Source organism: Ipomoea nil, unplaced genomic scaffold (assembly GCF_001879475.1).
Source record: "Ipomoea nil cultivar Tokyo-kokei standard unplaced genomic scaffold, Asagao_1.1 scaffold3065, whole genome shotgun sequence".
Lineage (NCBI taxonomy): Eukaryota > Viridiplantae > Streptophyta > Magnoliopsida > Solanales > Convolvulaceae > Ipomoea > Ipomoea nil.
In genome coordinates this window covers 1,874,546-1,890,898 of record NW_017619493.1, presented here as the reverse complement: position 1 = coordinate 1,890,898, position 16,353 = coordinate 1,874,546, and the positions used below count along the sequence as shown (strand labels likewise).

The 16,353-nt window shown below is 36.8% G+C and overlaps 1 protein-coding gene across 1 annotated transcript; it reads left to right on the top strand.

Annotated features, from left to right (window-relative positions):
• The first annotated feature begins 805 nt into the window (after positions 1–805).
• LOC109164471 lies at positions 806–3,099 on the top strand. The gene is made up of 2 exons (XM_019312999.1): positions 806–1,312; positions 1,474–3,099. The coding sequence occupies exons 1-2, from the start codon at positions 806–808 to the stop codon at positions 3,097–3,099; spliced, it is 2,133 nt and encodes a 710-aa protein (XP_019168544.1).
• The last annotated feature ends 13,254 nt before the right edge of the window (positions 3,100–16,353 follow it).

Here is a 16,353-nt window from a genome sequence, read left to right as displayed (position 1 = left end):
AACTAACGGCGCACCGTTTCAATTCTTTACTTGAAGAAACGGTGTCGTTTTGACCGCGGTGCACGGTCCACGACATAACGACCGAATTCTAACCTTGTGCCATGGCCTACGGGCCAAGGGACAGTTTCAGGTAGACAATTTCTATGGGGCGTAGGCGTCCCAAAAGGTAACAGAGGCGTGCAAACGTTTCCTCGGGCCGGACGAAGATCGGCCCTCGAGTGCAAAAGCAGGGAGCTTGACTGCAAGACCCACCCATCGAGCAGGGACGAAAGTCGGTCACTTCATTGATAGCCAATCATTAGACATTTCAGGGGATATTGTTTGGATACCTCCTGTGTTTGGGGAGCTCTCCATTGCCTCATCTTATGATCTAATGCGTTCGCGTAGAGGAAAAATTCTTTCTTCTCAAAGTACTTGGTCTTGTAGCACTCTGGTCAAGGTTTCTATTTTCATGAGGAAGTTTCTTCGCCGATATTTGCCTTTGCCGAATTGCTTGAATCGATTTTTTTTTATTTACTTTCGATGTGCCCTTTTTGCTCGAATTGTTCTGCTAGTTTAGAGCATTGTCTCTGGAATTGTAGTAAAGTCTATCATGTCTTACAATCATTGTTGGACGATAAAAATGTAATATCCTCCCTCTTCCTTTTTATTTCTATTATTCTTTCCCTTATATAAACCAAACCAGTGTATCTGCGTGAATCAGCTCTCTCTTCATTGATAATATCATCTTTCTTCTTCATCTTCTCTGCACCTCTCGTTTCTCTCTGCTTTTTTCGTTCTCAATTGATGTAGCCACTATTCCAACATGGTATCAGAGCGGCGAGGCAGCCACGCCGCCGCTGTCACCGTCGCCGGAAGATCGAGTCAAAGCACGGCTTATCCGGTGATGTCGATTGTTAAATCCCTAATTCCGCAGAGGAAGCCAATCAATCCGATTGCTACGCAGAGTAGTCGATCTATTCCGCAGAGGAATCCAGAAGATAAGGGGACCTCCACAGTCGTTCCGCAGTGGAATGAAGGAGCACGTCCGTCGATCAATCCGCAGAGGATTCCGAGTTTGGAGCAGGAGGCGTCCGTAGCCGATCCGCAGCGGAAGGACGGACTTCTCAGTCAGAAACAGATGGAAGAATTTACAGATTCAGCCACAACGGTTGTATTTCTTCATCTGAAATACGTTCAGAGAGCCATGGCTTTGAAGTACGTGGACTCAATTGAGCGAGAGTTTCTAGATCAAACACCGTCATCTACGCTCCGCAGAGTGTCGGAGAAGTGGATCCCGTTGATTGGGGATTGGCTTGTTGAGATCCAAGTTGTTAGTCTAAATTTAGGCCACTTAGCCATCAGACAAGTCTCCGCAGCGAGGCAAAGAGAAGAGGAACTTAGAATCAAGCAACGGGTGCCGAGGAGCAGAGTCGAATCGCATTGATTTCTGATTTTGAGAATAGGAAGTTCCTATTGATTTCTGATTTCCAGGTATCATCATTGACGCCCTTTCTCGAATCGCATCAAACGTTTTTTGCACAAATTGCTGGATTTTTTATTGTTGAGGATCGTGTTTTGAGGATTGGTGGTGGTTTGATATCTAAAGTGGTGGTGGAGAATTTATGGGGCATTGCTCTTAGTAGGATGTGTTCTGTTTTAGAAGATCAATTTTCTAGGATGCAAACTGCTAACCATTTGCTGCTGATAAAGGACTATATATCTGAGGATCTAACTGCTGAGGGTTTGTACAACATGATGAAGGATAATGGTTTAGATGACACATCACTGAGGGATGTTTGCTATGCCTTTATCATTGTGAATTTGTCTGCTGAAAATTTGATTCCAATTACTGTTGATGATGAGTATAAGGCTAGAGATGGTGGTGCCCCCACGCAGGACTGCTTGAACTATTTCTTCTACTTTCAGTTGGCAGCATCGAGAGCTTTGAATGGTATTGGACTTGCCATAGTTGCTCCTACTATTCAGTCCCTTGTAGCTGACTCAACCGATAATAGCAACCGTGAAATGGCGTTTGGATGGCTCCAGCTTACTAGCAACATTGGCTCAGTTGTTGGTGGAATACTTTCCTTGTTAGTAGCTCCCATGACATTCGTGGGAATTCCTGGTTGGAGATTCTCTTTTCATCTTGTAGGAGTAATCAGTGTTATAGTTGGTATTCTAGTTCGCCTGTTTGCAAAGGATCCTCCCTTTCCTGATGGTAGTTTAAAAGAGCGTCGTAAAATTCCTGGAAAATCCTTCTGGTCAGAGGCCGAAGACCTCATCCAAGAAGCAAAATCGGTCATCAAAATACAGTCCTTTCAGATAATTGTAGCTCAGGGCATTACTGGTTCATTTCCCTGTTCAGCTTTGTCCTTTGCCCCAATGTGGTTAGAGCTCTCTGGCTTTTCACATGGGAATACTGCTGTTCTTATAGGCATGTTTGTGATTGCTAGTTCTGCTGGGGGACTTTTTGGAGGAAGCATGGGAGACCTACTATCCCAGCGCCTTCCAAATTATGGAAGAATCTTTTTGGCACAAATAAGCACAGCATCCACTATCCCACTGGCAGCAATTCTTTTGCTGGCTTTGCCTGATGACCCGTCATCTATTTTGCTGCATGCTTTATTGTTATTTGTTACTGGGTTTTTCATATCGTGGAATGCTCTAGCCACAAACAACCTAATTTTTACAGAGATTGTGCCCGAGAAGTCCCGAACAAGCATCTATGCTCTGGATCAATCATTTGAATCCATATTTTCTTCTTTTGCTCCCCCTGCAGTTGGGTTGCTTGCTCAGAAGGTATATGGCTACGAACCTGTTCCCCAGGGTGCTGATGTTATTTCTACCGACAGAGAGAATGCTTCATCTTTAGCCAAGGCACTGTTCACTGTAATAGGAACTCCAATGGCACTATGTTGCTTTATATACTCTTTCCTCTATTGCACCTATCCAAGGGATAGGAACCGGGCTCATATGGAAGCTCGGGTAGAATCAGAGATGCAACTCATAGAGTTAGAGAATTCTGCTTCGAGAAAACAGTATGCACAAGGTCAACCATCTGAAACAGAAGCCTGGATAGTCAAGAAAAGAAAAGAATTACATCAAAAACTCTACTAGTTGCTGATTTAGAATTACATCACTCTTTTGTATCTAAGCTGGGCATGTAGGATCTACACGCTCCAGCTTAGGGGGGGTGTTGGAGGATAAAACTGTAATATCCTCCCTCTTCAACCAAACCAGTGTATCTGCGTGAATCAGCTTTCTCTTCATTGATAATATCATCTTTCTTCTTCATCTTCTCTGCACCTCTCGTTTCTCTCTGCTTCTTTCGTTCTCCATTGATGTAGCCACTATTCCAACAATCATTTCGATCGGTGCTTTAATTTCTTTGGTGTTTCGCTTGCTAAGGTTTAATCAGTGAGGATGACTTGTTGTTTGGTGGTTATCAAGTGTGTCGGGCTCAATTGCTGGATTTATCATCCTTTTGATGCCTAGAAAAATTCTTTAGGCGATTTGGAATGCCTATAGCTCTCTGTTAACAGTACATTCACTCGGGATTTCATGTTTCTATCGCATATATGTTCGGCCACTACGGTGTGCTGGTGTTTCAGATGATTTTTAAAAATAAGTATTATATTATTATGGGAGTGGTTATGGTGGGAAGATACTCTCAGGTGAAAGATGAGGTTAGATCTAAGTTGTTGATCAAATCTATATCAACGGTTCAAATCAATGAAAATTAAAATTAAAAAAAAAACGGCATGGTTTAGGATCTGCTATTGGCCACTCATAAGCAATTCTACTTCCTTTGATCTCTATTCTGATTGTTGAAACATGATTGGATAAAGATAGTGATTGTGTTTTGGGACTGAAAAAAAAAAAAAAAAGAGACGCGTCCTCAATTAAAAAACAAACTGTAAAAAATGGCACACCTTAAGAACGAAAACAACGTAACGCACCTTAAGAACGAAAACCACGCACTTAAAACTTTAGACCGACACACCTTAAGAAGGAAAACCACGCACCTAAAACTTTAGACCGCCGCACCTTAAGAAGGAAAACAACGCACCTTAACGTATTTGGTAAAGAGGAATAGTTACCATACTTTTGCTCATAGGGGCCAACGTATTTATTTATTTACTACTTTTACACGCATATTGCGTGAATGAGTTAATGTCCAGTGTTTATAATTAAATAAATATTTGAAACTATATCAATGCAAGATTATATATGAGAAGTTCATACATAAATAATTTAATGTCAAATTTGTTTATTTAAATATGTAACTCATAATATATGAATACAATGTAATATAGGAGATTCATTATAATTGTTACTAAACTTTTTTTAAATAGTAACCAAGTATTTTTGTTGCAAAGGGTTCTAATATATTTAATTAATGCACATATATACAAGATCAATGAATGAATCAACGGTACCAGTCCTTTAGGTGTTTTGCTCAGTGTTCATTTAGTTCAACCATTATTGTTGAATGAATTATTGTAGATAAAGAAATTTCTAATTTAAGGAATTTTGATGAAGTAGTAGTAAAAATTTAAAAATTTTAATTATAATGTAACCCAAAGATATTTGACGGTTGGTAAATATGATGTAACTCAAAGATCAAAATGCTAAATTAAAGAAAGTGTTTGGTTATTCAATAGTTTGGAACAACAATTTGTTCCAAACTACTGAAAATACAAACACTGCAATTTACAATATTTTCACTTAGCGTTTTGAGAAAAAAATTAAATTTCGAACAATCTGAACCATTAATTTGATTTAATAATTTGACGTATATTTTTTCTACCTATTATAGATCTAACTTCTTTTGACTCTTAATATTATAGTAGATTTGAATTAAAAAGCTAGATGTTGTCCTCGTTTGGAAAGAAGGAAGACCAATTGTTATACCGTGCACCAGGGGCACACATAACAATGTGCACCTTGGCACAAAACGTCGCCGTTTCAATTATTGTTAACGGGGGTTGACGGGTTGGATGCCGCTTCGTCCGTCCAATCCCCGTTATAGTTTTTTTTTAATTACATATATAGCAACACTCTTCTTCCACACGACACTCCATTTCGAACATTCAAAGAGCAAAAATCTCCCGCGAAAGAGAGAAAAGCACGAACGACGAAGCAGAAAACAAGCATAAACATTCATCAACGTCCTCGTTCAGAGCAATACAACAACACAAAAAGGTGAACCTTCAAACATTTTTTTGTTTGAAGATCGAAATATAATGAAATTTGGAAAATAACACATAACTTCAGTATACATGTCATGAAATATATCCACATTTGCATGAAACTCAACATTAATAAGAATTTTCATGCAATTGTGAATAGATTTCATGACATGTATACTGAAGTTATGTGTTATTTTTCAAATTTCATTATATTTTGATCTTCAAACAAAAAAAATTTTGAAGATTCACCTTTTTGTGTTGTTGTATTGCTCTGAACGATGACGTTGATGAGTGTTTATGTTTGTTTTCTACTTCGACGTTCATGCTTTTTGCTCTTTGCGAGAGATTTTTGCTCTATGAATGTTTGAAATGGAGTGTCGTTGGGAAGAAGAAGAGCGTTGCTATATATGTAATTAAAAAAAAAAAAAAACCCTGCACAGAAATGATATTACTAAATTATGTGTATAATGTTTGGAGTTTATGTGTATTCTACTATACAGCTTATGTGTATGGACTCTATATATGTTATGAAATTTGTCCACATTTGCATAAGCAATCAACATTAATAAGCATTTTTCAGTTAATCTAGGGTTACATAACATTACGAACATGATTATGTGTATCGTACTATACAGTTAATGTTTATTCAATACCTCATCAGACATAAAAAGATATTGGCCCTGTTCGGTAAATGGTTGTTAGCTATTAGCTGATTGGGTTAATTAGATGGTATAACTAGTTGATAACATTAGCTGATTGTAGAAAGGTGTTTGCTAACTGATTGTAGAAAGGTGTTTGCTAAATTAGCTGTTAGCTGATAACTGTTTGGTATAATTTCTTATCTCAAAAAGCTAATTGAAAAAGTTTCTTTGAGTAGCTTTTTGAATTTTAGCATTTTGGAGTACAAAAAGCTAATTAACCAAACACTTATATTGATTTTTAAACCAAGTCAAACAACTAATAGTGATCAAATAAGCTAAAATTTGCCTACAAGCTAACTATTTTACCAAACAGGGTCATTTCCTAGACTTAGGATTATGAGTATTATGTTATGAGTTTATGTGTATTATGTTAGGTAATTCTGTACATTATAAATTTCAATCACATGACTCAACAGACAAACTAAATATTACTTAGACTTATATTTATGTGTATTATGTTGATAGTTTATGTGTATCCTATTATAAGATTCTGTAGATTAAGAATTTAAATTTCATACCTTAGCAGACATACACTACAAGAAAAATGCACATAGACAACACTAGAAAGACAACAGTTTTTAAGAAAAGTGTTGTCTTTTGTATAAAAGACAACAGTTTGGTCCAAAACCGTTGTCTTTGATGCAACACTTTTGTCAAAGACAACGGTTTTTCCTTAACCGTTGTTATAAGTGTGTTGTCTTTGTGCATTTTGTGAAAAGACAACACCACAACGACAACGGTTTTTTAAAACCGTTGTCTATGTGCATTTTTTTTAAATAACACAACGGTTTTTTTAACTGTTGTCGTTGGTGTGTTGTCTTTAAGCACACTGGAATACACAACACTAGAAAGACAACGGTTGTTTAAAACCGTTGCCTTTGTGCGCTTTTTTTTTTAAAGACAACGGTTTTATTTGACCGTTGTCGTTGGTGTGTTGTCGTTAAGCGCACTCAAATACACAACACTAAAACGACAACGGTTTTATATAACCGTTGTCGTTGCGCGTTCTTTATTTGTTTAAGACAACGATTTTATTTAACCGTTGTCTTTGGTATGTTGTCTTTAAGCGTATTTGAATACACAACATTGCGCATCATTATTTAACAGGTATATAAAATAAAATCAAAGATGTTAACAACAAGAGTTGAACCTATGACCTTAAACTTAACAAGTAAGTGATTTAACCAACTTAGCAACACAAACTCTTATGTTTAAAGGTGCAACATCTGGTATATAACTGGGTTGTTTCTGTGTTGTTTGTGAAAACAAAGACGACAATTTTAGAAAATAGTTGAAGAATTCCCCCCACAAAGCTAACACTTGTGTACTCAAGCGCAACATCTAGTATATTACCAGTTTGACAATGATTGTATAAAATAAGTTAAGAATGCCACCATGAAGGATAGAACCCAAGATCTCTAACATAACAAACAAAGCTAAATCCACCAAGCCACACCAACTCTTATGTATTAATGTGTTACACATTATCTTTTACCTATAATTTAACAAAGAAAGAATACAATTTAAAAGTTAATTTAATAGTTCTATTTTCGTTTATATTTAAATATAAAATTATTCACAACACCGACTTCAACAACACTTAATAGACAACAGTTAAAAAACCGTTGTTGTTTCTAGAAAAGACAACGGTTAAAAAACCGTTGTCTATGCGCGAGACTTACAACAACACCGGCTTCAACAACAGAAATTATACCCCTACGACAACGGTTATTAACCGTTGTCTATGTGCATTTTTCTTGTAGTGATAACAGATGTTCCTTATACTTAAGATTATGTGTATTCTAAGTAGAGTTTATGTGTATTATACTATACAATTCTGTACATTATGCCTTTACATCTTTGTACATTATCAATTCCAATTCTGTACCTGAATGGTCTAATTATTTGTACCTAATGTTATTGCAGCAATGTCAAGCCCCGCCAGCAGTGATCCTACACTACTAGGGTTTGGATCACTTCTACGCTCTTGTCAATAGTTTAAGCCCAGAACAGCACCAAGCTGCTAAAGACATAGGGGTTTGGATCACTTCTTAGGATAATGCTCTCATCTCTCATCTTGTGATGGCAATATTCTTAGATACCTTTTGGAAAGAATGGATATTTCTAGATGCTCAATCCATCTAGAAGAGGAAGAGCTCTTTTTATGAGAGGAGGATGTGCAGTCAACACTCGGTGTCCCTAGAGGACAGGATCCTGTTATAGTGGGTGTTACTACAAATGAAACAGCTGAGTTCAAGGACTTGGTTGGTGCCTGGAGACAGCGGTGGGGAATAAAGAAGGGCACACCATCAACCACCTAGATGCTGAACGGGATTATTAAGAAGCATGATCATGGGGATATGTTCAAACATGATTTTGTAATATTCGTTGTTTCCACACTATCAAAGGTTACAAGAACCTGTTTTATAACTACATGATCCCCTACTCGCTACAAAATGTGAATAAAATCAAGGACCTGAACTGGTGCGGTTACACAAACAAATCTCTCCTTGACACTACTTTGGCATGGAAGGGGAAACGAGATGCACCATACATTGGACCTGCCACTTTCTTAATGGTATGAATTTATGTGTATTTTACTATATAGTTCTGTACATTATGAAGTTGAATTCAATAACTCAGCAGAAACAAAAAGATATTTCTTAGTCTTATGTTTATGTATATTATGTTGAGAGTTTATGTGTATTCTTTGTATGAATTCCATACATTATGAAGTTGAATTGCATAACTCAGCAGAAATAAAAGATATTACTTAGACTTTTATGATTATGTGTATTGTTTTAAGAGTTTGTGTATTCTGTGTATAGTTTTTGTGTATTATACTATACAATTATGTACATTTTTACTATAGATTCCATACATCAGTATATAGAAATTATATCCTTAGACTAATGTATATGTGTATTATGATGAGAGTTTATGTGTATTTTATTATAACATTATGTATGTAACACCCCGTGTTACGGCCTTTAATCCTGGATTAATTATTTAATTAATCCCGCTAATAATAATTAAATATGATTAATTATGTTAAGTTCCCCTTTAATTAATTAATAGGGTCCACCGTGAACCGTGGACCCTTGCCTAAATTAGAGGCTTAAGCCTATTAGGAATAAAGATAGTAAACCTTTTACTATTCAGATCCTAATTAGGAATCCTAGACCTAGTTATCTATTAGGAATAAAGGAAGTAGGCCTTTACTACTCAGATTGTGATTAGGATCCGCTTTAATTAATATGGACCCTTATCCCTAAAGCAAGTCCCTGAGTCCTATAAGGAATAGAATTAGTAAACCCATACCATTCAGGCCCTAATTAGGAGTCTTAAATATATAAATAGGGAACTTAGGAGACACCCGGAACCCCCCACACGCCTAGACGCCCCATCGCCCCAGGAGAGCTCCAAGAATTCCCTTAGAAGAAATCAAGAAAGCAAGAAAGCTTAAAGAAAGATCCTTCATAGCCAAGGAATTAATTAAGGCTAAGAGGTAACCCATGTCTCAACAAAACCTATTTTCATAGCTATGATTTCCCCTTAGGGTTTCCCCCATATTATTGTGAATGGCGAGATTATGGTGATTATTATTGATGTTGATTTGATGATTCCATGAGGAATCTTGATAATCTTGATAATTGGGAGTTTCTTGATAATGATGATACTCTTGATGATTAATTCGGGATCCTTGATGATTATGTGTTGTTCTTGATGATTATGATGTTCTTGATGATTAATTGGCATCCTTGATGTTTATGTGTTATTCCTACCGAATCTTGCAATTAGAAGACGAACCGTATTCTTGTTGATATAAAAGTGATTAGAACCCTAGGTTGTATCGTATGATATTATTCTTGGATTATCGGGTGGGGAAATCGCATGTTTGGGTGTTGATTATGATTAGAAAAGCATGATAGGTTATGTGCCGTTCGTTTATCGTATTTGATCCGTTAATTGTCTATGTGTTGTCGTTAATTACGTTGAAAAGTGTCTAAGCATGGTTTCGGGTTCCACATCGGTTCCCGGGGCGAAAAGTGATGAAAAGAGTCAGTGGGGGGTAGGTGGGGGTAGGGGACCCGCCACCTACCCGCGGCATTCACGGGCAGCTCCGGCAGCGGGCAGCCGGCGGGCGGGCAGCTGCCCGCCGGGCACCCGCTGCCCGGAACAGTGATGGCCGGCGGGTGGACCCCCACCCACCGGCTACCCGCTGGAATCTTCTCCCCCTCGGGACCCCGGCTTCCCCGTTTGATGTTTCCCCGATCCCTGTGGTGTCCCAACGGACCCCGTTTGTCGTGCCTATGTCTAGTTTGATATTTCGGGTACCGTTCGTAGGTTTATGAGTCTATTATATTGCATGCTAGTTGAATTGGTATCCCGTTGACCTAGGTGGAAGGAGTATGAACCCCTTAGGACTATTCTTAGTACGTGATGGATCACGCATAAGGTTGTTATACGCTTTATCCCCCTTCCCAATGTGTAATGTGGGTTGCATGTGCTTGCTATGTGTTATGTGTGCGTGTTACCCCAATTCGGTTGCGATCGGATTGGTTATCCTGAGCTGCGGTTCAGAAGCCGACTATGGTCAGATGGGAATTCCTGGCTGTAGTCGGATGACGGTATCCTGGGCTGCGGTCCAGAAGCTGGTTGTAGTCAGATGGGAATTCCTGGCTGCAATTAGGTGACATCTTTCCTGAGCTGCGGTTCAGAGGCTGGCTGTAGTCAGATGGGAATTCCTGGCTACAGTCAGATGACATACTCTCTTGGGCTGCGGTCCACTGTTTGGTTGCGATCAAACATTATGATGAGCTGCGGTTCATCGGTCGGTTGCGATCGGCCTCCCCGTGTTGCGATACGGGGCATGGTGCTGTGGGGCCGTGTCAGAGCTATATGCGCTGACCCGCATGTATGGGCATGCGAGTGGTCCTGTGGCGCCAACAACGTGCGTTATGTGTTGTGATATGGACGAGTTGTGATTAGGAGTGTCTTGGGGGATGTGACTATGGGATTTATATTGGGGATTATTCATGTTGGGTTATGATCATTGTTTATGCTTTGCCTTATTTGCCTTATCTGTTATGAACTGCTTATGACTGTTATAACTGTTGCTTGTGTCTGGCCTTATCTGTCGAGTCATTCCCGGTTTTAAAGCTAGAGTTCGTAGGATATATCTTCATGCTCAAAATGGTTTTCGTATATCTATATATATCTCTATATGTATTGTATTTCAACGCGTTGGAGTGGGTTACCAGCATCTCTCGCTGAACAGATATATTTGGCTTTCAGGCACAGAGGATTAGAGCACTGGAGCGCGCTAGAACTGGAGCGTAGAAGTAGTATAGTTTCCCTTTCGGCCTGCGTGCCATATTATGCATTTATATTTCAGAGGATAGTAGTTAGACAGCCTGTGCACCTGGGTTCTCTAGCCCAGGTGTGGCATAGCACCCCGTACACTTATGTTACGTTTTGGGATTTAATGAGATGTTACCTTTATTATTAAGTTTTAAATGTCTTGAAAATCAGGGGTGTTACAATGTACATTATTAGTTTCTATATATGAATCATATCAGGTTATGTGTATTCTACTATACTATACATTATTAATTTGAAAAGATATTAAGTTTATGTGTTTTTTTCCTTTAAAGCTGGCATACCTAGACATGGTGCAAGTCAAGGGAGAAGTTGTCACAAAAATCTGTCCCACAATCACTGGTTGGACTACACAGTAGTTGAGAGCGAGAGTTGCTATGGAAAATATAATAGGGGGTATTGAACTGGGAAGGTTGTTGAATGGAGACCAATGATAGAGGAGCTGAGCCACCAACTCAAGAACTAGTGCAAGCTCAATCTATTCAAAAGGTCACCAGGGCCTTGAAGAAGATGGCCTCGAGTACTGTGGAGTTTGGGAAGTTATGGTAGAAGTTGGGACAAACACCTCTGCTATAGAAATAATAAAGAATGTATTCAGTAGCTTCTCCCACTCCGCAAGACTCACGCCGAGCCCCAATCCAACCCCACCAGAGAGCTGACTCCGAGATGATGATTTGTACAACCAGCCGAGTTTCCTAGATGCAGCTGCTGAGCTTGAAGCAACTTTCATGGCAACAATAAGGAAATTAAATGTCTACTATTGAAATCCCTGCCCCTTCATTTAATATGCTGAGACCAACACCACCTGAAGCTACTACATCCAATGCACCTACTGGAGAACCAACAAGAGCAACAGCAAAGCCAACAACAACATTAACACCAACAACAACACCACTAGCAACAGAGAAACACCACCACCACCACCATCACTAACAACAGAAACAGCAACAACCCCAGTAACCCCAATTGCAACCATGTTGGAGCAATTGGTTGACGATATCGCTCAAGGAGAAACATCGAAGGCACCCGTACAACAACAACAATCATCGGCTCCAACAACACCACCGCCACAACCAACACCAGAACAACTAGAATTTGACAGGTAGAAACTGAATATTACATAGAATTATGATTATGTGTATTCGGTTAGGTTTTTGTGTATTTTATTCCATAACTATGTACATTATGAAGTTGAGTTGCATAACTCAGCAGACAAACTAAATATTACTTAGACTTATGATTATGTGTATTATGCTATAACATTATGTACATTTTGAATTTAAATTCCATATCTTAGTCTCCCCATGAATGATATGCCTTAGACTTATGATTATGTGTATTCTGTGTAGAGTTTATGTGTATCTAAAAACGTAATAAGTGTGGATGAAGGTTATACCATTCATTTATGTCAGTTTTTTTTTTTTTTTTTGTTAAGTTTTTTTATACATTATGCAACAAGAGTTGTACTTTATAATATTTTGGAATAACATACCCCTACCGTTATAACTTCCGTTATCTTTTCCACCATTGTTAGTATGCACATGCATCCACCATATATTTTTGTATCTTCTTCAATAATAATAATACATTATATATTGGAGTTATATGTTAGTTATTTCCTACCATATAAATATCAAAATGTATAAAAATATTTTATATTATTATTATTATTATTTATAATAATTTAAATATCAAAAATCTTAATATAAAATACTAATATTGGGCACATATTTTTTGCGCATCGCGCATAAAAAAAATACTAGTTCTACTATACAATTATATACATTAATTATGATGATAAATGGTTTTCTGTGTCTACTTAACATTATTGATGAGTCTGAAGATGAAATAGAAGATGTATAGATTAGAAAAAGACCACAGAGAAAGTTCAAACAACTCCCTTTGAACTTACGATCCCCGTACAGGACAAGCAACATTTCTAAGCTTAAAAATGTTTCAACAAGGGAAAAAGAATCTCAGACTATGCGTACGATAATGCTAGCGAGTGATGAATACTCACCAATGTATGTGTTTCTTCTCAATATTCTAAGTCCACGTACTTCATTAATGACTATATTCTACAGTTGGTACCTCCAAAAAAAAAATCCCCTTGCTAGGAAAATGAAAAATACGCAAGTGGAGTATGTACATATGCAATGGAAAATCGAACACAACATAGTAGATTGTGGCATATACTGCATGCGGCACATAGAAACATACAAGGGGACAACAATAGAGAATTGGAACCCTAAGTTCACCGGAGGTGTGGAAGATGTAAGTACGCAAATATTCAACTTTGTTCCATATTACAGATTTTACCTCTCATTTCTAATATTGCTTTTCGATTTGTCTTGTTTGTAGGTTGCATTCATTGCATCACTGAGAGCTAAATACACAACAAATATAATTATGTGGTCAATGAATAGACATATGGCATAGGTTACACAAGCCGCAAATGACAAATACAAAAAGGCAAAATGAATCTTATTCTGATTTGTGGGAATTTGGAATTGTAATCTTTGAATGTTTGTGGTGAACAATAACAACTAGCTAGACAATTTCTGTGAAAAATACTTTTGCAAATTATTTAATTGATATTGCAAAATCATTTTGTCTCGTGTTATGTTAATCATACCCTGCTATGATTCACATACAAAAACAAATAATGTACATAATGTTATTATAAAATACACATAAACTCTCAACATAATCCACATAAACATAAGTCTAAGGATATCATTTCTGTATACTAATGAATGGAATCTAAAGTAAAAATGTACATAATTGTATAGTATAATACACAAACTATACAACGAATACACATAAACTCTCAACATAATACACATAAACATAAGTCTAAAGATATCATTTCTGTATATTGATGAATGGAATCTAAAGTAAAAATGTTAATAATTGTATACTAAAATATACATAAACTATACACAGAGTAAACATACTCTTAAAACAATACACATAATCATAAAAGTCTATTTAATATCTTTTATTTCTGCTGAGTTATGCAATTAACCTTCATAATGTACAGAATTCATACAAAGAATACACATAAAGTTTTAACAAAATATACATAACTCTGATGATTATCACTAAGACATGCTTTGATTATCTTCTGGATTTGTCATTGGCCTAAAATGACAAAATTTTGAACCTCCAGAACTTGGATGCACAAGATCACCATCTCCAGCAATATTAGAAATATCATCTTCAACTTGAACAACTGATTTTGTTTTAGATGCTACCATATATGTGCAAGATGCTTTCGTCCCCTTTCATCGTTGTATTTCTTTGAAATAAAACTACTCATCCATCTATTACGCAACCCTTTCAACCGCCTGCTTGATGGATCCTTTATAACACCAATTGATGATTCTATATATGTCACAATCTTCAAAGAAAATAAGACCACAATCAGCTTCAACTATTCTCTTGGCATCTGCAGCCGCTTGTTCACAGATTTTCCGCCCTTCGTTGTTTTCTTTACAAGAAACAACCAACCTTTGAAATTTCCTAGTGATTTCTAAAATCCAAAAAGAGACAACATTACCACTATGAGATCTATGCGTGAAATCAAAATTATCATCTTCAACAACTTTTTTAGTCTATCTCTTTAAAATATATTTCTCGGGAACTTTAGACACACAATGCACATTTAAAATGCGTAAACGATGACAACATAGAATCCCCATTTCAGTGAACAACTTGCAACTACAACCAATATCCAGCTGTCTAGTGTTAAAGTTCACTTCATGCCTAATAATATCAACATCAGGCCTCCAAACATTATACTTGTACACATCGTCTTCAAATATCACACACTCTTGATAGCATGATGCACCTTTCAAAAACTGTTCTTCAAACAACTAATATATCTCAATTGTATAAATTTCCCTAGCATGCGAAAGAATCTTAACATTATCCATAGTCATTGTAAGTATGCCTTGCGAACAACCAATATCTTCCCCATCCTGTCTACTTCTCCACTCCGATATAACACCAACAAATGAGCTATAAAAATCACACAACCCAGCAGTCTTTGATAACCTTCTAGAAATTGAGTGATTTGTATTTTCAATCCTTTGTGAAGATAAAATTCCATTCGAAAAATAATATTTATTAAATGCAGGGCACAATTTTTCTCTACATTGATAAAGCTCGCTTTTCAATCCAAGAATTATTATGACATTTCTATGTTGTAACCATCCTGAAATAACATAACATATATATTAAGTAAACCTATTAACATGCTATGATACACATAAAAAAACTAATCATGTACATAATGTTATACTTGAATACATATAAACTCTCAACATAATACACATAAACATAAGTCTAAGGATATCATTTCTGTATTCTGAAATATGGAATCTAAAATACATATGTACATAATATTATAGTAGAATACACATAAACTTTTAACATAATACACATACTCATAAGTATAGATAGTATCATTTCTGTGTGCAAATAATGCAGCATAAATCAGAATCCATACATTGTCCAATAAAACTCAAACGCTGCCTCTGTATCAGTATATTCCAGCAAACAATTAAATATATCAAAACACTCTTTTGATTTTTAATCCTTTAATATGCTTCTTTGAATGCTCACCAATATGTCATATACATAGCTGATGCCGTGAACTTGGAAAAACTTGAGAAATAGTAGTAGTCAAAGCAGAGCATTGATTAGTCATTATACTTTGCAGACTTTTGTAATCCATAAATCAAAAAAATGACCTAAACAACCATATAAACGACTCAATCTTTCATTCGTCAAAAAACCGCATCTAAACATGACATTCATGCAATGGTGATACATAGCAACAATCGGACCACATATCATATCATATTTGTTAGTACGATATGTTGTATCATGAACTAACAAATCTCCAAACAATTCATAATCTCGCATCATTTGCCCATCCTTCCAAAAAAGCTACACAATCATGACTCACAATCCACTTCAAAATCAAAGTAAAAATCATTTTCACTTTCAAACACAATAAGAGATGAACAGATTGGTGCATGCATAGATCATTGCTAGATATTAAACTGGTTTACTGGAATTTAATTCCA

Bases quoted from the DNA above. Each gene is read 5' to 3' on its own strand.
- LOC109164471 (XM_019312999.1), top strand. From the start codon at position 806: ATGGTATCAGAGCGGCGAGGCAGCCACGCCGCCGCTGTCACCGTCGCC. The intron at 1,313-1,473 runs GTTAGTCTAAAT...TCTGATTTCCAG, and splicing joins GGCTTGTTGAGATCCAAGTT to GTATCATCATTGACGCCCTT.